Below are 24,528 nucleotides of genomic sequence, written 5' to 3'. Positions count from 1 at the left end.
CATCTCTAATATCATTAGCTCACAGACATTTACCTCCCCCCCCTTCCCCCTCCTCCATCCCCCTTCTGTTCTGAAATTTGATTTGTCCTTTTCATATGTGTTCATTTTTTTTAATTGTATCCTTTGGTACATATGGTTGTGACAATTTTCTTCCACTACTTGGTCTCAGGAAGTGGGTCTGGCCCACGAAAGCTTATCCCCTATTAAACCATCTTGTTAGTCTTTAAAGTGCTACACAGTTCTATTTTTTGTTTCAGCTGCACCAGACTAACAGGGCTACATTTCTACCACTTGATTATCTTTGATAGCTCCTATTATACCTACTCAGCCACGGCTGTCTCTATGGAAACTCCAGTGGGGACAAAGCACAGATGCCTCCTATAGGGTGCATTTCTGTCCTATCAGCCATTGAATGGAACAAGGTGGCTCATCTGTAACAATTCCAATAGACCCACAGAAGGAGGAATAAGTAAGTTGGTCCATGCAGAAACCACAGCAGGTGTAGACTCTTTCACTGATCTCTCTATTTAACTTGATAATTTGTTATATGATCATCAGAGTTTATCCCCTGCTTACTCCTTTGTACAGCAACATGGTGTGGGGAACCCTGGGTTTCAAACCCAGGTCTACAAGCCTGCATAGCCCAGCTGCCATCCATCAGAGTGCTAGTAGCTAGTCCCCCCCAGAGCCACCACCCACAAGCGTCCTGACTGAAGGAGTGCCTGTCCCCGCCAATTGGTTTGGCTCTGCTACTTGTGCCAAAAAGGAGCACAAATTTTGTGCAAATGTTAATCTTTTACAGTACGGTATGTATACAAGACCTATTGTCCTCTGTGCCCTTATCCATGACACACTCCTTCATGCTCCCCAGTGCTTTACATTTCTGTGCAAGTGTTCCCAAGTTCCATTAAATAGCAGCTAAGGCTTTAGGATGGTATTTATATTCATCATAGCTCAAAAAGTGCATCAAGGCCACTCACGGACTGCCCTGTGATACTCCGATGCTTTGCTATCAGCTCTGTAGTGCTACCATGACTAAAAATGCAGTAGAGCAAACTAACCACTAGATGGCAGTACATGTATCTGGCGTTTTAATAGAAATACATGTGTATGTTACTATACCACTGTGCAAAGGTCTCTCGTGGAGTGCCATAGAAGACCTTCACGGGATGTTTAAACCGCCTGAATAAAAAAGTAGCATATGTCAATGTACAATTGGCTACAATACTACCTTTCCAGGGCAATATAGTTAAATGACCCAGCATATATTTTATCCCTAAAATTTTTTAATCTTCTATGTAAAATAAATCTGGAATAGCTACATTATTGTAAAAATGTAAAAAATATTTTCACCTTCACATACAGAAAATGGAACCTCACTAACTTTTTGCAGATAGCCTTGATGTTTGAAGTTGTGCTTTTGATGGTTTAAAAAATGCAGCCCTGAATGATGCTCTGAGTCATTACTCAAAGGAATCATTCTGCAGCATTTTGAGCATAGCACAGAAATTCTGAACTCTTCATTGTCTCTTTCTTGCTGCTCTTGTATCTCCCCTGAAAGACAGCAGCTGTCTTTTAGTCCTTACTGCTGAAGCAAGCGGGCTTTGTAAACTGTTTCATGATTGATTTTCAGTGCACAAGTTTTAATAATTTAGAATGATTCAAAAAGGCTTAGACGTTTATATGAATAAGAATAGAGCATCAGCAGTTGCACTAGCGAGAATGAAAATTACAACAGCTCAATCAGCATGCTTTAGGGCATAATCTGATCACCAGATGGAGTCAGGAAAAAATGTCCCCCCATGGTATAGTAGAGCATAATTAGGTGCATTAAAGAGATTTTACACCTTGCTCTAAATCATCTGGTCCTGGCTTCTTTCAGAAACAGAATACCAAATTGGATGGATGGTTGCTAGTTTTTACTATAGACATACCAATGCGTCTCTTTACATTATAGATTGTCAACCCAGAACTATAGTTCTGCAACATTTTGTTCCTACGCTGAAGTTTGGTAACATGTGAGTCCAGATATTAACTTTACCAGTGGTCCATATGTCAGGGCCAAATCAGAACATTAGATTCTGGTTTCTAATATGTTCAGACTTCAGAGTAATTCAAATCTAGATCCAGATCTGAGCTTGGGCCCATTTCTAAGAGATACTGCAATATTCAAAGTAAAGATGACAGTGCTGCTGACTAGAGCAATTTATACAACATGGGCCATATTGTGCTTTCATTCCATGTGTAGTACTTAAAGGACGTATCCCATAACTTTAAAAAATGTGTTCAAAAGTTCCAGAATTCTACACCAATAGCTTAAGTGACTCCGCTACAGTAACGCATCCTAAGGATCCTAATGCAACACACCAACCACAATGCAGGGAGCCCCAAAGTCAGAAAGTAATCTAATTACCCTGAGCTCCTTTGTAAACTCCCCCTCACTCAGACCTGCAGCCACTGGTTGGCCTCAATGTCTTCAGGTAGTTAGCAAGTGGTAGTCCTGAGAGCTCCTCAGCTTTAGGTGTATCTCATGGTCTGAAATTCCAGACTTGTGCCTCCAGGTGGATGAGGACCCTCACTGCAGCCAGGGAGGCTGTGAGGCCTCCAGCCAGCACTCCATTTTCCTGGGAATGGAGGCAGTTTCCTGGCCAGAGCATGGCTGGGGCTCAGGCATCTATTTTCTCTGGTGACTGGGCCTGCCTCTTATACTTCCTGTCCCTGAGGAGGCTCCACCCTTCCACTTCAAACCACTTTTCAATTCCTGCCAGCAGAGTGGGTCTTTCCTCACTATCATACTCTGGAAGGCTTTTTGCTTCAATTGGAAACAAATAGTTACATATAAAACAAAGCCAAAACTTGCTTTCTAGACTTACCTAACTCGATACTTTCATATGTTATACAGCAGTGCTCGATTGAGGTCCTTCCAGTTTTTTACAGCCAGGCTTGATATGACCTTCTATCCAGGAGACAAGGCATACTGTCAGCTTGCTTCCTTGGTGAAAGATGCTGCGTACTTCCCTGGAGAAAGATTCTGGGAGTCTTTTGGTGCCTTAGATTTAGCAGGATAATCCTTTATTCTTTTTTCATAAGAGTGTGAGCTTCGTAACCCTGTGGTCCTCTATGTAAGCTGATAGTATTATTTTTGCTTACTCAGACTGTGGTTATGCCTAAAGTGTGCTAGGCACATTTTGTACATAAGGCAGAAAAGGCCATGCTGTGAAGAATGTCCAATCTAACAAAAAAAACTTTTAAAATTCTCCCTGCACTGCTTTTAAAAAACATTTTGTCCCTTTGAAGATACCTTGAAATGTTGTCATCCTAGTGAGCAATACTGCCTTGCTAACACAGAGCTACATTTTTTAAAGCTGCCCCAACCTACTCTCCAGCTATGTAACTTCAACAGATATAAAAGTGCAACTGATGATAGTTAGATTGCTAACCATCTGACTAGTGGATGTGGTCATGTACTTATGCAAATACCCATGTGCACCTATGTCATTTATCTACCTACCTGTCTACAGCATATCTATGTGGCGTTGTTGTAACTGTGTTGACTCCAGAATATCAGACAGACAAGGTGTGAGGTAACACCTATTATTGAACCTACTCCTGTCGCTGAGAGAGACTGGCTTTTGAGCTACACTGATCTCTTCCTCAAGTCTGGGAAAGGTACAGTAAAACTCCAATAGTCCGGCATCCAATAGTCCGGCACTCCTGATAGTCCGGCATCAAAATGGCAAGAGCCTAGTGAGTGAGTTTCAGCAAAAAATGAGCCACAAGGTAACAGCGGCAGCAGCTGAACTGAGCAAAAAGGGTAAAAAAGGCTTAAAAAAACTAAAACATTACAGTATACTGTATGTACAATAAAAAGGGTTAAGAACACTTTATATACAGTATATAATGTATACATATAACCAGTTTATAGTACCTCCTGATAGTCCGGCATATCTGATAATCTGGCACCACCTAGGTCCCATAGGTTCCGGATTATCGGAAGTCTACTGTACTAAGAACGCAATGGTTAAATGCAAGATCAAACAAATAGACACTATGTATCCATGGCAGTTCTAAGATGCTCATTGCTGTAGCAGCTGGGTATCAGTATTTTATCACCAGCAGGAATAAAGCTGCCATCAAAAATTGGAAACTTTTAAACAAATTAATCCGTAATGTCTATTTCCTTCTGAGGAACTTTCCAGCCAGGACTCCGCATCAACCAAGACAGTATCTCCTTTCTCCATTAGTTTCAATCCAAATTTCAGCTTTGTAGAAAGAAGAAACACCATGGGGAATCCTAATGATTTTGTCAGGAATCTGGGCCTGCAACAGAGCCAGTTTTCAAGCAACCTGACGGGTGCAATTTGCCTGATCAGCTGGAAAAGTCAGCAGCCCAGCTCTTCAGCCCAGCAGCAGCAGCAGTTCAGCGGCTGCTCCTGAGCCTGCTTGTTTCTAGTTCTGCTAGGACCATGCCCTGCCCCTGCCTTGACTTACTCCAGGTAACTGTTCTGATTCTTGGTTCCAAATCCAGAGCTCTGACTTTGACTATGGGCTCTGAACTCAGTTCTGATCTGGCCCCTGACTCCAGCTTTAGCCATTGTGTCCGTCTTCTGCCCTTGGGCTCTGATTCTAACTACAGACTCCTGCTCCAACCATAAGAAGTGACTGTCCATGTCCCAGTCATGTGACAGAGCTCTCCTTTCTTAAAGGACAAGGCACTATTATTGCACGTTGACAGGTGCTAATTTTAATCCCAAGTGAAGGGCTTCTATCACTCCCCATGGAAGACAGGGGAGTCCACATGTTCCACAGTGGTATGGTAACATATATGTGTATTTCTATTAAAACTTTTTGCTGTTACTCTTATTATTGATTATTCTATTTATTTTTTCAACTAAAAATATAGAATATCAAAATGGGGGGGGGGGAAATATAGAATATCAAAATGGGGGGGGGGAGCAAGGATGAAGGAAAATCTAAAAGTGCATATACAAGGGCTGTTTCCAAGGATACATTGCTAATGGCTGACAACTGCTTTTGGTACTGGGAGCAGACAACCCAATGTAAAATCTAATTCCTGGTCCAGTTGACTTCTGTGCGAGACCAAGGGGAAGAGACACTCAAGAGCGTCTTACTTCATTGGTTTGATAGGATGCAAAATTGTTTCCCTCAATAAGATGACAGAAGTTGGTGGTGACATTGCCCATGTATGTAAATGATCACAGTGTCCTATGGAGATGAACTGCATCATGAATAAAGATGAGGCGCAGAGGTGTGCCAGGAGAAAACATTTATCAATTATATGCTTTGGAAAAACTGAAGGATGGTGTGGCCTTACTGGCTGAATGTATTTGAGAGGAAGATTTGTAAATTGAGTTCTAATTTTGTTCTGCTGCACTCATAATAACGAGATGTTAAACTAATTGCATCTTAATTAGACTTTAGTCATTGTCCTTTCCATCATATAAAATGGAGAGCAGCTAGTTATTTTTCCCTCTGATGAAGATGATGACGATAATAATACCAAGGTGGGAAGAGGGTAAGAATCTGTAAACATTATCCAAGGGATTCATTTAGCAATTTAACCTGCATATAAACAACCCAAGGCATAACAACAGGGTTTAGTTTGGCCTTTGGGATTTGTTTTAATCAGATGGATTCACTGGCACCATTACCAACCATTGCAGGTGCTCTCAACACTGATCGGCTGAAAAATAACAGGCTACCCCCAGGAAAACAACAATGGTAAGAATATGCTAATGAAAAAAAAGAGAAGTATTCGATAAATGTGGATGCCATAATAAGTGCCATGCTCCCCTTATGCCTCTTCATGTTTGTTTTTCTAATAGATATATCATTAGCAACCAGCAGGTCAAACTTATGTCTTACTCCTGCATCCTGAGCTGCTAGCATGGGCCACAGCACAGTCACAGAATTGGCTAAACTCAGCCAGACTCTGTGCTATCTAAGGTGGGGGCCTGCTGGTTTTGGTAAATCCCAGTATCAGGCAACTATCTCGTTCCATAAATTGTATAGTGAGTCTGAGCTCCTCGCTTAGGCTGTGTGAATCCCAGTGACTTTGTAGGCACCGAGAAAGGCATGGTGATGCTGAGTGTTGCAACACACAAGCTGCTTTGCACACGGGGCTAAATTCACATGTTGGCCAACATTTGCAAACCTGAGAACCTAAAGTTAGATTTCTAAACTGATAGGCATTTTTAAAAAGACCTAATTTTTAGTGAGAATTGTAGATGTTCAGCCCCTTTCCAAATCAAGGAATGCGAGCAGCAGAATAAGGACAATGGTGTTCAAAAAAAGAAACTTTTAACAAACTCTGGCTACATCTGGACAGTGGGACTATTTTGGGATACCAGAAGTATCCAGAAATAGCAATTCCATGTCTTTAAATATGCCTATTATTTCAAAATATATTTTTAAATAAAGGGCACGCTATTCTGGCATTCCTGTAACTGCATTCCACAATGATTAAGGGACTTGTCAGAATAGTGCTTTATTTCACAGCACCAAATTTGTAGAGAGTACCAAATTATTTTAAAATAACCTCAAAATAAGCTACACAATTTGCATAGTGTAAATTGCGTAGCTTATTTTGAGGCAAGGGTGCTGTGTAAGGTGCTTTCACCCTCAGAGAACTGGTGGGTAATGTCACATCTGAAGGAAAAGCTAAGGGATACAAGAGTTCAGAAGAACCATCAATTTCTCAAGGAGACAATATTAAACACTCAATTACAAATTATGCTAATATAAAGGAAAAGTAGGAAAGTATGGCTCTGTCAGGAACTCTTTAATTGAGTGAAAATAAAAAAGGGAGCCAACAAAAATGAAAATAGACAAATTACTAAGGAGAACAAAAGAAACTGCATGACCATGTTGGGATAAGATCAGAAAGGCTAAGACACAAACTTAGTTACAAGGGACATGAAAGGCAATAAGAAGAGGTTATGTAAAGAGTCTGGGAGCAAGACAGGTCCTTTGCTTAAAAGGGAAAAGATGAATATCATTCTGAGATGTATTAACAGGACATTAAAAACAAGTAGTCCTGTGACACCTTAGAGATTAACAAATATAGATAGATAGTATTATGAGTTTTCATAGATAAAACCTACTGCTACAACTACCCATTTTTTTTTTAATGTTGCAGACTAACACTGCTCTGAGACTTTTGACAGGACATAAGATGTGAGGCAACTGTCCCATTCTGCGGGGTACTTGTGAGGCCTCAGATGGTTTATTGTGTCCAAGTCTGGGCACCATATTGCTGAAAAGATGATGATAAATTGGAAATTCCAGAGGACAGCAACATACGTGATAAAAGATTTCGAAAATCTGATGCATGAGGAAATATTTTTAAAAAACTGGGCATGTTTAGTCTTGAGAAAAGAGAAGGGAGGGGGGACATAACAATCTTCAAATATATTAAAGTCGTTCTAAAGAGGACAAGAACAATTGTTCTGTGACAACTGGAGGTAGGATAAGAAGTAATGAACCTAATCTGCAACAGGGGAGATTTATATTACATTTTAGGAAAAACAGTGTAAAGATAGTTAAGTATTCGAATCGGCTTCCAGAGCTGGAATCCCCATCTGGGAAGGCTTTTAAAAACAAGTTGAACAAACACCCATTAGGGATGGTCTAGATTTACTCGGTCCTGCCTCAGTGTAGGGTGCTAGACTTGATTACTTCTCGAGAGCCCTTCCAGCCTCACATTTTTATGATTCTATAATAATGAGCATGAAGGCTCAGCCTTTGTCGCAGATTAATCTCAGAATGGATCAGATTTCCTTTATTGATATGATCAGAGTAATGTAACAATATTACAAATGCTATCTGTGGCCTCGTTACTGAGGCATACTGTAAAACTAGATGAAGCTAGTGGAATGTTTATTATATGATTTAATACACAGAGTTATTGGATGAGTAAGCAGGAAAGCAATGCAAGAGATCTAGACAAGCAATCTCAAATGCTTCAAAGACAATGGGGAAAGCTATTAGCTATGGGGATCCTATATAATATCTCCAAGATAGATGCAAGCTTTGTTTTGCCAGCCTGGGAGCTAATAGATTAAAAGGATACAAAACAGTTTTAAAAGCCCTTTGCAGGAGAGAAAGGAGGAGCTCAGCTGTCCGAGATAGACACAAACAAGGGTTTTATAGAAGCTGGGTCTTCCTCAGAGATCTGGGTGTCGGCAAGGCTTAGGAAGAGGCAGATATGCCAATAGACTGGGTTATTTTTTAAGATCTATATTTTCTTAAATGCTTTGGTTCTAAATAAATAATACTTTGCTTTACAAAAGCTGGCTGGTTACTGGCTATCACTGTCATTGCTCCCACTGAGAACAGAATCACTGTCTCTGAAGATGTATCAGCCCTGCTGACATAGCCAATAGTTGAGCACTGGAGACTGAAGCCCAGGGCAGATTCTGAGTGTGAGGCCAGGTCTACGCTAGACCCAGCAGTGCCGCTTAAGGTATGCAACTCCAACTGCACAGCTGGATTTGTCTTACCTTAAGCAAAGCTTTGTGGTGTCCCCACAGTGGGAGGAGTACTGGATACCTGTAGGGATACCTTCTGAGTTCAATTTAGTGAGTCTTAACTAGACTCACTAAATCAAACACCGGAAGATTGATCGGGTCAGCGGCGATCTTCCTTTTAGTATAGACAAGGGCTAAAAGAATCGCATGATTGTATCTCAAGAGGCTACGTCTACACTGCGGCAGTTTTTCAGAAGAGGAAATGCAAATAGAGTGCTCATTTGCAAATCTCGCATTTGCATATTCTCTTCCGATCCTTTTCGCAGAAGAGGTTTTTACGATAAGCCCTGTGTAGACAGGGTCATTTGTCGGAAAAAATCCTGTTTTGCACAAGATCCTGTAAACCTCATTTTTTGAGGAATAAGGAATCTTGTGCAAAACGGGGTGTTTCTGACAAATGGCCCCAGCTACACAGGGCCATTTTTATCATAAAAATCTCTCCTGCAAAAAGGACTGGAAGAGAAAATGCAAATGAGAGCATGAGATTTGCAAATGAGCGCTTCGTTTGCATCTCCTCTTCCACAAAACTGCAGCAGTGTAGATGTAGCCAGAGAGAGATGTCTCAAGGCCTGCAACCTGAGGAGAGTGCACTCAAAAAGACCAGAAGGGGTCAGAAGTGCCCTTCATTAACTGGCAGAGAATAACAAGACATGCAATTGTCAAGTGAATTTTGTGAAACAAATTCCTTTTTTTGCCTGCCTGCGAGTGACTTCCGAGTGAGGTTTGTGTGTGTACAGTGAGGGACTCTGGTTTCACAGTGGTATAAAAACACTAGTTTTAGGGCAGCTTTTCTTGCGACAGAGGAGCACTTGAACCATTGGTTTAAAAATCAAATGCTGTGGCAGAGGGCTCACTGCTTCCTTATCTGAGAACTGTTTGTGTAACTTACTATAAGTTGATAATGTATTTGTACAAAGTTTAGAAAAGATAAAAAAGGGACTTCGAAATCTAAGCAGTAGTGGGTGGCAGTGAGGTGGTTCTTTTCATTATTAAAAATGTAGTCCTGTGGCACCTTAGAGACTTCCACAGGACTACTCGTTTTTTTAAAGTTACAGACTAACACAACTACCCCTCTGAGACACTTCTATTATTAGTTATCATTTTGTATTTCTTATATCCAGTTTTGCCCTTTTTTTTGTAATTCAGGGTCTTTTTAAAGTTTCCTGTATTTTTACTGACACAGTTTTTTTTTCCTTTGACTTATTTTAATTTTGACTGTGTTGGGATCCATTATTTGTCTTATGACTCGTGTAAGAAATGACTTGTTGAAAAGACTCAACTGTTTTCCTTTAAATAAAACCGTGACTGTCTACAGCAGCTTTCATCTAAGGATCTTGAAGAGCTTTGAAAACATTAACAAATTAAGGATCACACTGTTCCTTTGAGGTAGGTAATTATTATTATATGTATTTATTCAGGCAAACTAAGGCACAGAGTAGTTAAATAACCTGTTCAACATCATACAGCAAACCAGTAGCAAAGCCAAGAACAAAGCTCAGAAGTCTGACCTCTGCTGGAACTTTTTGATCTTCAGGTGCTCCACCCCTTTATTATCATCTATCTTACCCCAAGTATGCAGCAATTAAGAGAGAAACAGGAAAAGTTTTGGGACCAAATTTCCATATGAAGCACTATTGTTTCTGAATATTTCACTCCCAGTTTCATTGGGTTTAAAACCAGAAAGCACCATTGTGCCTTTCTGGATTGTAAGAGGAGAAATCCTATGCAAAATAGTTAGTACTTCCCATCACAAGACTAAATCTTTGGGGTCTGATTCACTACCCAGCTTCCACCAGTGGAAAATCCAGACTTTGGGGATCAGCAATGGAAAATCTCTATAGTAAGGTGCACAGTAGTGCAAGTGGTCCATAGTTCCTACTCTGCTAGTGTTGGCCAACACAGCACCTAAAGTGGGCAAGGCCAGCTGTGGTAGAGGCATATTTGGGAGACGTGTCCCAGTCCTGGTCTGGAAGAGTGAGAGAGTTACATGGATCTCTCTCTGCCTGTGTTGTGACTGAGAGCACCCTCTCTGTTTCACATTAGACCATGATTTCCTGCATGCTGTATAGAATAACATCAACGACGTAGGCATCAATCTGCTTTTTTGTTTAGTCCTGAGTTTTGTAGCCACAATAAAATGATTTAAAGCTCAGAAGAAAAAGTGACTCATCGATATGAAAATGATTAAAATGTACCAGGAACCTTCTAGTATTTGTTTCATCCATATTAACCGAATTTCCCATAGGAATTAAGTCACATTGGCTCAACCACAGGAGGAAGGGCTGGAGAAGAGAGACAATATTAAATTTTAACCACTCTTCAAATAATGGCTTTTTAAATCAATAGTGTGAGTCCTGAATCCTTGGCTTCTCTAATTGCACTTGATTTCATGGCAAATACTGTTGAGATGAAGTTTTACCTCCTATTTGTCACCCTCGCTATCTGCATTCAGCAGAAGCATGTCTTCACTTTTGAAAGGTAACAAGCTCCTGATGCTATTTATATTGTAGTGGGTGAGGGTATGGAAGGCTGTCTGGCTGAACCATAATATCTCCAACTGGTATAAGCAACCATTTGACACAAAGATCTAAAGTGATTTATTATATTTGTAATTGGTTGTATAGGTCAATATGATATATTGATGACGTAGGCAATCAAATTAATATACATTTCCTTTGTAACCATAAATCTTATGTTTTTAATCATATTAAACCTATTCTTTTTGTTCTAACTGCAAATCAGTTCTGTTCAGGCAGTGCTCTGGAATGCAGTTAAATGGCATACTTAAGTTTAATGGGAAAAAATAATTTGCTTCATTTGCCTTAAAACAAGGCCTTAAATGAATTACTTCTTGAAGCAGAAATAGGAACCATTTCTGAAAGTGCTAACCATCTGTTTTCTTTCTAAAAGAGTTTTTATTATTGTTTTTCCTGCCGTAATTCATTTTCGAATAACCATTTCATCCTTGTATGACATCTTAGAAGCAGCTTTATTGTTACCTATTGATAAACCTTAGAAATGGCCTGAAACCAAAAAGCTCTATTAAAAACATGAAAACATCTGCTAGAAACAAAAGCAGCTAAAAAGATTATATTTTCTAATATGCACTTGGTTTTAAAACCTGAAACACTGAGATGTGTGGAGATAAAAAGATAATGCAACGTGTAACTATACTAAGCAAACCCATGAACACAATAATCATGATTAAATAGCACCCACCATTAGAACATACCAAACCACTACACAAACTGTAATGCATTAAACTGCACAACACTCTTATTATTTGATTGTCATGTTCACAATAGAATTTAGCAGTAGAACTAGGAAGATAAGCTAGATCCATGTCTCTTAACTTCTAATCTTGTACCCTAAACGCAATACTGATTTCTTGCATTGTGTTGTAATCACATTTTGCAATGGTTACCTACATACAGGTTAGCGCTAGTTACACACAATGGGATGAATAGGAAAGGAAGTGCACAGGAGAACTTAATTAATTAACACCAGTTTATACTGTTGAAACATTGTCTTTTAATGTTTAAACAGAATAATTAAAATTTGGCCTAGTCAGCAGAAATGCAGTATTGCCAACCCCAAGTGTTCAACAACGAAGAGTCTGGACTCCTAATAACATTGAAATTGGCTGTGAAGCCATGGGAATTCAAAATGGATACATTTTGGGTTGTTTTTATTTGATTACTGGTGTTGGAACATTTAGGGTTCACATTTACCAGCTTTTCTCTGTAACTGTACCATGTTTCCAGCAGATGGACCTTTAAGAAAAATGACACATTTTGCAAGACTTGTGAAAAGATTGTAAAAGCTGTCAACACTGGGAATGTGTCCATTTCACTGAACTGTTTAGGGAGGGGAGACTGCATTAAAGGACCTACAAGATGTATGGAAGGGAACAGACTCCATTATTCATAATGCTGTTCTCCAGTGTCATGAAATAGTCTTGTGGAATTTTTGCTTTCCTTCACTATTAATGGCTTCTGTTTTTGACAATTTTATGTGTCAAAAATACAAGCCACGAGTAGAGAAGAAAAGCAAGACACATACTGGATGAGATTAAAGATACTCATGGCTGCCAGCAAGAAGCCATAACAAACACCTGCCATCTGTTATTTTCTTATTTATTATTTGTATTACCACAGTGCCCAGAGCCTTCATTGTACTAAGGATGTTTAAACGCGGGTAATTGAGTTAAACATAAAAGCACTGAAAAACTCACTGGTTACATGGTTACCTACACCTGCAGCCAGCTCCCCACATGCACCAGTTCCTGTCTGCTGCCCCGCTCCCAGGGAACCAGCTGCCACCCTCACACTTCTGCCTCTGATATATTACAAATTTTGGTGAGAGAGGTTTCAATTACAGGCAAAGGAAAGAAGCCAAACTAGAGAGGGTTAGGACAGGACTTCTCAGTTCCTGCCCTCCAAATCTGTCAGACTTCACAAGTGTCTCCGTGCACACCATGATATCTCAAATTTCACAGTAGCAAGAAGGCATGAAATCAGATCCTTTTGTTCCAAAAGCACAGGCCCCACTAACATAAGCTACAGGAGAATCACCATTAACTTAATTTAATGCCTATAGCACTCAGCTGAGTCATTCTTAGTCTATGTAACAAAAGACAGTGATATAAATATACAATAGTCACTTCATTATAATACTTTGTACTAAGGTGAGCAATAGAAACCACATGAAGAAGTCAAATGCAGCTGCCCAGTTCAAGCAACTTTCATAAAGCCAGCATTGTAGACAGCAACATCCGGAGACAAACTCCTTTTCAAAACAACCCCGATTACAAACTGTGTAGTGCACTTGCTCTGAGAAGTGGGCAGGTCGCCAGTGCTTTATAACTCCAGTTGCTGTTTGATTCTCTCTCTGTCATACGATGGTGAAGGGGGGTGGAGCTTGGCACATTGTTGGTTCTGACCAAGAAACAACAGAGATTGTGTGGAACACAGATAAAAGCAGAAATGATCAATCGCTCACTTGCTAGCCTCAGTCAGGTTCACAGCTAGAAATGTCACAGCAATGAGCAGTGGCAGTCATGATCCATAGATTAAAAATGCATGTTTTGAGGGCCCTGTCTGTTTCATTTTAAGGACAATTTTTCTGAAATGGTGTCATCGGTCATCCTCCAACAGCTTGCTTCACCCACTGTCACCAAATCCATAGGGTTTCTGGGTCAACTGCTTCCACTCCAAAAAAATGGAAATGGCACTCAGACATGCACCAGCTCTTCTCCCTGCTCCCCATTCCTACCTATACACCAGACATGTCAAGTCTCCGTCACTCAGGCTACGTCTAGACTGGTATCTTGCAAAATCCCCACCTTGTCCAAGGAACCATGTTTGCTCTTCCACTTTTTTTCACCGAAAGAGGAGGCTTTTCCACCATTTGGCCCCGTCTAGACAGGGGCCAAATGGTGGAAAAGCCTCTTCCAAAAAAAAAAAGGGGGGAAAAGCTACGCAAAATGTGCAGTGCATTTTGCATAGCTTTTTCCACTAAAAATGCCACAGTCTAGACCTAGCCACAGTGTGAGGCTCACTCAGTAGCACGCTATCTCAATCTCATCCCAATTCTTAAGCTGATTCCCATGCATTTTGCGTGAATATATAAAGATTTAAAATATTTTCACTCAGGCACTGTAAGAGAGGACAATATATCCGGGGCCTCAGGTAGAGGGCTTAGAGCTGGAAAGCTGCTTTCCAAATGTGTGTACTGAGGAAACCATGGAGACTATTGACTCGTGTTCCAGGCATGTGCAAGAGGATAGAGGAAGTTATGCGGGATGGGGCATGATTGTGTATGTGAATAGTTGGCAGTCAAAAAAATTCTGTTTGCACCCAAAGAACAAGCAAATGGTCGATCAAAAAATGGTGGGCTTTGCAAAATCTGTTTCAAAATGTAAAGCATGTCTCAGGGATTGCCAACCATCCAGGGTTTTGTTCCAACCGGCAAATAATTGTTTTTATTAAAATCAACTGTTTTGCATTGCATCTCATGTGCCCTCTACACTTTGGTATGAATTAAGATATGTAAGAGTTTTATATGCAATATTAAGTAGTATACATTTGAAAACAAACTATTAAGTTTGTTTTCACTTAATCCAACCAGCACTTAAGTGCTGTACTAATAGATGTCACCAAGGTCCAAAGATGAGAATCTGTGTCTTAAGTAATAACCTAACACATTGTCTCGCTCTTTAGGGCTGTAAATCTCATTATTAAGGACAGCCAATCTATGGCATCCCTGATACATGGATACTATTTCAAGCTTCTCCTAACTCCCTGTAAGCGAGCATTCAAACCACCACTGCATTCACGTAGTGGTTGAAGCTGATTGGGAGTTAAGGAATAACCAGCAGATATACATCTGGTTTGCTTTCCTTCTGAGTCCCTCGTTATGTTGGTGACCAGGCACTGATTTGTAGAGCCCTGTGTGGATATAAAATTTGTGTATGTGGATACCCGTGGATATAAAGTGGATATGGGTAAACTTGCAGGGCTCTGTTGATTTGGGTGAGGGATTCGGGCAGGCTACGTCCACACTACGAGTTTTCTCGGCAAAAAATATGCTAATGAGGGACTCGTTTGCATGAGTCGCAATCTCATTTGCATATTTTCTGCCGATCTGTTTTTTTGCTAGAGTTTTTGCGCAAAAACAAGCAGTGTGGACATTTTCTTTTTGTGCAAAACCCCCTTTTTCCACAAGATCAATAAACCTCCTTTTCTGGGAGCATAAGGATCTTGCGGGAAAACGGGTTTTTGCGCAAAAAGAAAACATCCACACTGCTTGTTTTTGTGCAAAAACCCTAGTGATAAAACAGATCGGCAGAAAATATGCAAATGAGATTGCAACTCATGCAAATGAGTCCCTTGTTAACATATTTTTTGCTGAGAAAACTCGTAGTGTAGACGTAGCCTCAGAGAAAGGATACTTAACGCTGAATTAAATAACAAGGGCACTAATCAGCACAACAGCTTGCTAGCCACTCTGGCTAAGGGTCTCAAGCAGAACTGTGAGTATCAATAATGATAAAAAATGAGAGAGAGGAGCAGGTCAGCAGTATGTAGGATTCTAAACTACCAGCAGGCAGGTAGATGGGAGAGGAGGGAAGCAAAGGAAGGGGCAGATGGACAGGATTGGGCAGTAGAAAGAAAAGAGAGCTAGGGAACTTTTACTGGGTAAGAAAGAGCATATTTTTAGGGCAAATTTTTCTGCTGCACTCACCATCCTCTGGGGCAGTTTCCTAATCCTGGCACCAGATATACATGAGCCCTGATGTACTTTACCATGCCTTGTGCTGCTCCGAAATAAGCTATGTTGGTTTTGAAGCACCACAAACCCCCAGGCTATGGGAGAGCAGTGTAATACCTGTTTACTTTAACTTCTCCCTAATTGGGGGTTCCTTCCTTTTTGGGAGAGCCAAGGGCTTTTCAGCAATGCAAAGGACCCCAAGCCGGGGATAGAATCAGGCTCAGCATTTTCATTGCTGAACCTCCTTCAGCTCCGTTAGCACCAAAGTCAGAGAAACCAGTTGAGACTGAGCTGGAGTGCTCGGACGTGCACGATACTGAATGTTTCCATGCACAGACTCAAGCCTTTGCTTTTTCTGAATGTCTTTTTCTTTCCAGTGATCAAGTTTTGTGGGCCCTCCCACGATCAGACAGACAAGTTGAATTCCTTCAGAATTTAACCACCAACTTTGAGGTAATTTTTTTCTCTGTAAATTCTAGGCCAAATTCTGCTCTCAGGTACCCCAGTATCATTCCATTGGGAGGAAGATTTAGTCCAACCTTTCATTGTCTTATGGAAGAGCATAAGATATAACTGTGCACAAGTGCAATAGATGCTTTATTTCCATCATTTTAATGTCTACTGATTGAAAAGAACATATTCTGTTGACTGATAACATTTTCTCTTATTATATTAAACACCTGATGGTAGAATTATGAAATTGATTTTGTATAATAGCAGCAACAAAACAAAGATGATGAAGAACTGACATATGATGATTGGTAAACGCTAATGAAGTTTTTAACTCTCTGACTCCCAGGACCCCCTCGCAAAGGACTGGATTTTACAGTATTTGGTGGTGGTTTGCTAAAGGCAGAGTTTAGATTATAAGAATCTCTTCCTTCAGAATTAATAATTTCTTAAAACACCAGGATGATTTTTTGATTTCCATCTGTCATTACAGAGAAGAGCATTTAATTAAACTAAGGCCTTCAAATTTCTTCTCAAGCACTTCCCCCATTTCATCATATTTTCATTGATGTCAGCACTGAAAAGCATAACCATTTCCCCAATCAGTGTTGTAAACTGGATTCCCCTGATATGTCTCAGATCACAAGAGCCTTAACAACCCCTGTGCCCATAGAATGTCTCTGTCCAAATTTCTCCCCTGACTTCTGTTGCCCTCCTGCTCTTCCCCTTATTCCTCTTCAGCTTCTTATTTCCTTCACCAACTGCTCCTATCCACCTCCTCCATATCAGCTTCTGTCTCCCCTCTCCTTCTCATACCTCTCACCTTTACCTCGCAATCACCCTCTCCTCTCCTCATAAGAACACCCATAAAAGGTCAGAACAATGTTCCATCTAGCCCAGTATTCTGTCTTCCAATAGAGACCAATGTCAGGTGTCTCAGAGAGAATTGACAGAACAAGTAATCATTAGCAATCATCCTCTCTCTCTCTGGCTACTATGATTTCCTCTTCCTTCACTCTGCATTCCAGTGTGGCCAGACACCAACACTGGCAACATTGAAATCAGAGGGGAGATAATCTCCCTGTATGCCTTTCCAACCCATGGTGCCACATGGGCCTCCAGAAGCCAGGGAGGGTAAATAAAGCTGTCACGCTTGCTGGATTGGCTCACAATTGAGTGCCAGTCTTAGGGCAGACTGTTAAAAACAATCTGGTGGTATGTTCTATCGTTAATTTCACCTACCCAGAACACGTGAACTTTTGGATCACTATCACATCAGAAGTTAAGGAGAATATTTTTTCTCCCTCTTCCTTGTAACAACCTTTTAGGTACTTGAAAATGGCTGTTCTATCCCTCCCAGTTTCCTCTTATCCAGACTAAACAAACACAGTTCTTTCAGTCTTCCATCATACGTCATGTTTTCTAGATATGTAATCATTTTTCTTGCTCTTTGGATTTTTTCCAGTTTGCCCACATCTTTCCTGAAATGTGGCACAGTACTTCAGCTAAGGCCTAATTAGCATGGAATAGGGCAAAATTACTTCTCATGCCTTGCTTACAACACTCTTGCATCCCTTATCCTGCCTTCCTAATGGGGAAAGCCATCTCCATCCCTGGGGCAAATGGTGTTGGCAGTCCAGCTGCACGTGGGTTGGGTGGGGCTCAAGCCCTAATATATCCCAGAATTTTGTGTGTGTGTGTAACAGTGCTACACTGTTGACTCATATTTAGCTTGTGGTCTACGATTACTCCTAGATTGATTTATGTAGTACTCCTTTGTAGGCCCTCATTTCCCCATTTTGTATGCGTGTAGCTTGATTGTTCCTTCCTAAATGGAGTACACTGTGTTTGTCCTTATAGAATTTAATCCTATTTATTTAAGATAACTTCTCCAGTTTGTTCAGCTCATTTCAAATTATAATCTTACCTCTAATAACACTTGCAACCTCTTCCAGCTTGGTGTCATCTGCAACTTTATAAGAGTACTCTTTATGCCATTATCTAAATAATTGAAGAAGATACTGAGCAGAACTGGACCCAGAACTGATCCCTGCTGAAACCCACTTGTTATGCCATTTGAGCGTGACTGTGAACCATTGATAACTACTCGCTGGGAACGGTTATCCAGTTATGCACTCAATTTATAGTAACACCATGTAGTTTGTATTTCCCCACTTTGTTAATGAGTGGGTCATGTGAGATTGTATCAAAAATCTTGCTTGAGTCTAGCTATGCCACATCTACCACTTTCTCCCTATTCATAAGGCTTGTTACCCTGTCAAAGAAAGCTATCAGCTTGGTTTGACATGGCATATTTTGACAAATCCGTGGTGACTGTTATCATCATCTTCTAGATATTTGCATATGGATTCTTTAATTATTTACTCCATTACCCTTACTGGTACAGAGGTTAAGCTGACTAGTCAGTAATTCTATGAGTTACTTCCCATATATGGGTTATTTCCTTTTTTATACTACATTTCCCTTTCCCAGTCTTCTGGAATCTCTCTTGTATTCCATGAATTTCAAAGATAATAGCTTACAGCTCAGAAATCTCCTTTAGTCAGCTCCTTTAGTATTCCAGGTTGCATTTAATCAGGCCCTTGTGACTTGAAGACATCTAACCTGGCTAAGTAATATTAAACATATTCTTCCCCTATTTTATCTTTTAAATCTACATAATTTTAACTAGCATTTACTAGGTCAGGTGTCTAATCACCACCAACCTTTCTGATGAAAACTGAAACAAAAAAATCATTAAGCACCTCTGCCATTTCCATATCTTCTGTTATTGTTTTTCCCTCATCATTTTGTATTGGGACTATCCTGTCCTTGTTCGTCTTCTTGCTTCTAATGTATTTGTATAATGTTTTCTTGTTACCTTTTATGTCTCTAGCTAGTTTGAGCTTGTTTTGTGTCTTGGCCTTTCTAATTTTGCCCCTACATATCTGTTATTTGTTTATATTCATACTTTGTAATCTGACCTAGCTCTTATTAGGTCATTCCAGTTCTCTTGGTTAAGCCAGTGTGGTCTTTTGCCATGCTTTCCATCTTTCCTATGCAGTGGAATAGTTTCCCTTTGTGCTCTTAATAATGTTTCTTTGAAAAATTGCCAACTGTCTTCAATTGTTTTTCCTCTTAGTCCCCATGGGATCTTACCTTCCAAGTCCCTGAGTTTGCTAAAGTCTGCCTTCTTGAAATCCATTGTCTTTATTTTGCTGTTCTCCCTCTTCCCATTCTTTGGAATTATGAACTCTATCATTTCATGATCACTTTCATTCAAACTGCCTTCCAGTTTCAAAATCTCAACCAGTTCCTCCCTATTTATCAAAATCAAATCTAGAACAGTCTCTCTCATAGTAGCTTACTCCACCATCTGAAAGGGAAAAAATTGTCTCCAACATTCCAAAAATGTATTAAATAATCTGTGCTCTGACATGTTATTTTCCAAGATGTCTGTGAAGGTAAAGTCCTCCATTACCACCAAGTCCTATGTTTTGGATGATTTTGTTATTTTTTTCAAAAAGGATCATCTACCTCTTTTTCCTGGTTAGATGGTCTGTAGTAGTCTCCCACCATAACAAGCCCTTGTTTTTTACCTCCTTTTTCTTAAAGATCTCTGCCTTAGTGTAGTGTCTCTGGCATTCTGAAAGTTCAAACACTAAGGCTATGGCTACACTGTGAGTTTTGCCGCAAGACCCAATGCAAATGAAGCACGGATTAGCATTTTCTCATGCTTCATTTGCATACTCTCTTTTGTTCCATTTTTGTGCTAGGGGTTTTTGTGAAAAAAACAGGCAGTGTGGCCGTCGCCATTTTGCACAAAAAATACTCTTTTTCTGCCTCCGGGACAGGCATAAGGATCTTGTGGAAAAAGGGTTTTTTGCACAAAACAGCCACGGCAATACTGCCTGTTTTTGTGTAAAAACTTCTAGTGCAAAAACGGAACGAAAGAGAGTATGAAATGAAGCATGAGAAAATGCTAATCTGTGCTTATTGGCTCTTGGGGCAAAACTCATAGTGTAGCTGTAGCCAAAGAGATCACCATATCTTCTTCTGAGTATTCCTATATGACTTTCCACCAGAGTTCAAACCAATGGGTCATGGACTCTTGCACATAACTTCTTTATGAGTGGCTGGAGCAATCAACAAAGCCTAGATAACCCATTACATCTTGATAGGCAGAGGGACCACTCTTTGTATCTGAGCTTATAAGTTCAGAACAGGCACTTTAAAATTATAAAAAAAAACATGTTTCATCTTGTAGCATGAAGTATATACAAGTGAGGTTAATGCATGCAGCATTTTACAAGCATTTCATAGAATCTAAACATTAAAAGCTTTCTTATAAGACTAGAGTAATACCTATTTTGAATAAAATTAACATGCAAGTGAGCTGTCACATTGCCTGGAAAATTTCACTTCAATTAAGTTTGGCAAAGTTAAAAGCAAATGCAGTGGAAAATGGTATTATATTGGGAAATATCAAGCAACTTCAAATATAGGCAGTGCTGTCCCGTAGTATAAAAATAAAATATTTTTATTGAAACTAAAGTTCAGAATATGTAACATTTAAGGATAATTGGTAAAGCAAATAGTTTTTCATAGAAACACACAGCCTGTGGAATTCTTTGCCAGAAGATAAGACTGGGGCCAAGAACTTGTCACGATTCAGCGAAGCATAACACACTGTCAGAGTTATAATAATAAACATTTAACAATTGACAAATTTTGGAAGAGGGATTTACTGTCATGGTTGTGGGAATAACATAATCCCTCTGGAGCAGGTTAGTCCATCACTGTCTTCTTGTGTCTACACCTCACATAGCTATTACTGGTCACTGTTGGCCCAGTTCTGCTTATATCACAGGCTATTGGGTATATGAACTCAGATGTAAGCAGAACTGGTTCAAGTCCCTATTCTAAATTAGGCAGAGTGAGAATTTAAACATGATGAGTGTCCTAACTACTAGGTATTCTGAACATGTACTCTGTGTGTCCAAGCCTGAAGGTATATTGTACACATCGTCAAGGGATCAGGCCCCGCTGGCAAGATAGACAAGGCAACACGTAGTTGAGAATCTCACTTGGGGACTGCTAGGGCTTTGGCATGTGCTAGATCTCCAGGTGGCTCATTAGTATGGAGTGGCATCCAGATGAAGGAAGTTTTGTGTGTGCTCACCTGTTGCAACGTACATAAGAACATAAGAACGATCATATTTGATCAGACCAAAGTTCCATCTAGCCCAGTATCCTGTCTGCCGACAGTGGCCAATGCCAGATGCCCCAGAGGGAGTGAATAGAACAAGTAATCATCAAGTGATCCCTTCCTCGTCATCCATTTCCAGCTCCTTGCAAACAGAGTCTAGGGACACCATTTCTACCCATCCTGGCAAATAAATATTGATGGACCTAACCTCCATGAATTAATCTAGTTTTTTTTTAACCCAGTTAAAGTCCTGGTCTTCACAACATCCTCTGGCATGGAGTTCCACAGGTTCACTGCACTGCGCTTTTCTTTGTTTTAAACCTGCTACCTATTAATTTCATTTGGTGACCTCTATTTCTTACATTATATAAGTGTTATAGGGTTAGACAGCAGCTGATTAGCAGTTTTGAGAATACCATCAGCCTTTAATGGTGGATGTAGGTACCTAAAGAGGCAAGTAGGTACCCAAATTCCTTTAGGAATCTGGCTATTAATCTTATTTAAAATTTAGAATATATTCTCCGGAGGCTATCTCTATAATGGTTTGTCCAAAGGCTATAACTACAGTGTACTGCATTGTAGACTATGGAGGCATGAATTGTAGAGTACACCAAAAAGTTGAATGCTAATCGTGTCTTGTGCTGCTAACATGAACTAAAAAGTACATAGTTTGCATTAACATAATCCTGTATGGTGCTTCAAAATGAATATTATAGTCAAAGTGTAGTTGCCCCAAAACCAAGGAGAGAAGAGAAATTATCTACCTACTCTTCGACACGTTGATTTTGAATATGCAGAAAAAATTGCACTGGCCTTTTTTCACATTATAAATTCACAACTAATTTACTGTCCACTATCACCCCTAGATCTTTTCAACATTATTATCGTCAATCTTCCACTGAATACTGAAGTCTCAGAGGGTGCATCTACACTGCAGGGCTTTACTCAAAATAAGCTACGCAAACTGAGCTACATCAATTGCACATCTTATTTTGAAATAAATAGGGAGCATCTACACAGCATTTATTTCGAAACAGAGCACTCTTCCTCTAACTTCCCTTATTCCTCGTACAATGAGGGTTACAGGAGTTGGAATAAGAAATCCTCCTGCTTGATAGTATTTTGACACTATTTCAAAATAACTGCTGGCTGTGTAGAATAGAGATAGAAATGTAGCCATGTTAGTCTGGTGTAGCTGGAACAAAAAACAGGACTATGTAGCACTTTAGAGACTAACAAGATGGTAGACATGGATTAAGTTATTTTGGAATAGCACTAGTTATTTCAAAATAGTGTTGCAGTGTAGACATTACCCAGATCATTTTATTTCATTAACTTTCATTTTACTAACTTGAACTTTACTACCATGAATTTCATTTTATTTTCTGCCTATATTTAATCTCTCATGACCCCTTTATATTATTGCAGCATGTGGATTTATTTTGAAATCTCTTCTGGCATTTGGTTTATCTATAATCAGTAACCACTGTATACAATAACTGCAAAGACTGTCTGAACTGCATTCATTCCCCAAATACCGTCGAGGAAAATAACAGTCAATAGACTTGAGGATCTGGATTGTAATAATCAGCTAAATCGATATATTAAACTAGTAAAATTATGAAATATGATGTTCCTGACTTTGTTCTTTATTTACGAATTTATATGCAGTTGTTATAATAAACTTTTCTTACCTACACACTTTTCATTTTCAGCAATAGCATGATGTGAGAGCACAATATGTGAAACATAAACCTGCTTCCCCCACATCACCTAGTAGACTGAAAATATGTATTCGGTTTTGATTGAATCCAGAATATTTACTAAATGATAGTGGGTTTTTTTTCTTTCCTTGTGAAAAAAATTGTTTTTGGAAACTTTTTAGGTTGTTCTTTGGAAACCTGATTCAGCTGAAAATATTATGAAGAACAAGGAAGTCCATTTCTATGTCAATGTATCCGATATAGATGATGTGAAAGCTGAGCTAAACCGATCTACCATCCGATACAAGTATGATTCTTACTTCTTGCTGTAAAGAGATGAAATCAGAAATTCAAACTAATAAGTGACACTGCATTTAAAAGTGGTTTATGCTCTTTGTTTGTTGTTCAGAGTTTTAATGGACAATGTTCAAGGGCTCATCGAACAACAAACTGTCAATGACACAGTCAGCCCCCGCAGTTCTGCATCCTACTATCAACAATATCACTCTCTGAATGAAGTAAGATACATTATATTTTTCTTGTTATCCTTTATGTATTTATTGTTAGTGCATTAACAAGGACTTATATTTATTTTGATGATGATGGTGATGTGGACTGTTACATTACAGATCTATAGGGGAATCAATTACATTTGTATCAATTCATTAATAAGAGTCCATATTAAAACTGTACCTTTCATGAAGAAGGATCCCAATAGCTTACAAAAAACTACATAGGAAATCTTTGTCCACTAATTAAATGCAGTCCCCTCAGCAGCAGCACAGCACACATCTGTGCAGTGCAGACGGTGAATAATATCTTTTCAAACTGAAGTCACAGAAGGAGTTGTAGGTAGACACAATGCAATTACCTGAAATGAAATGTGGTCAAGATATTTTACATTTTAGGTAAATGCTCACTCTAAGCCCACAATCATAACTTTAGTGGCTTCTGACAATTCAGTTCTAATGGATCATTCTGTAATTCATCTAAAAAGCACTCTGCATAGTGCAGTTATGTATTTCTACCCAAATTGCCTTATCATGGATTGAATTACCATTTACTTCAAAGAAGTCATTAGTAAGAATAATGTGGGAAGCTTATAGAAAGCAAGACCAAGGAAAATTGTAGCCTGATCTAAGATTATGTTTAAATTCTAATTACCCACCTTTAGGGTTAACAGGTTCTCTGTCCCAGGATCAGGCCCAGTATTCAATTATACAGTAGAGTCCCTATCATCTGATCTAAATGGGACTGACAGGTGGTCTGATTACCAAAAATGTTGGATGATAGGGACTCTACTGTAGCCAGGGCCGCTTGGTCCCCATCCCTGCCTGGCCCTGCC

At 39.6% G+C, this 24,528-nt stretch overlaps 1 protein-coding gene across 1 annotated transcript in view; it reads left to right on the top strand.

The window, feature by feature from the left end:
• The first annotated feature begins 10,868 nt into the window (after positions 1–10,868).
• Positions 10,869–24,528, top strand: part of CPB2 (carboxypeptidase B2) — a 30,735-nt gene continuing 17,075 nt past the window's right edge. Inside the window, exons 1-4 of the mRNA XM_006118002.5 lie at positions 10,869–11,027; positions 16,199–16,274; positions 23,366–23,490; positions 23,593–23,701. Of these exons, the coding sequence (XP_006118064.3) occupies positions 10,939–11,027; positions 16,199–16,274; positions 23,366–23,490; positions 23,593–23,701 (399 nt within the window). The 5' untranslated portion in view covers positions 10,869–10,938. The remainder of the gene's footprint in view (positions 11,028–16,198; positions 16,275–23,365; positions 23,491–23,592; positions 23,702–24,528) is intronic.

This window comes from Pelodiscus sinensis, chromosome 1, assembly GCF_052426305.1.
Source record: "Pelodiscus sinensis isolate ZL-2025 chromosome 1, ASM5242630v1, whole genome shotgun sequence".
Taxonomy (NCBI): Eukaryota; Metazoa; Chordata; order Testudines; family Trionychidae; genus Pelodiscus; species Pelodiscus sinensis.
Note: the sequence above shows the minus strand (reverse complement) of the source record. Positions and strands in the feature narration are given on the sequence as shown.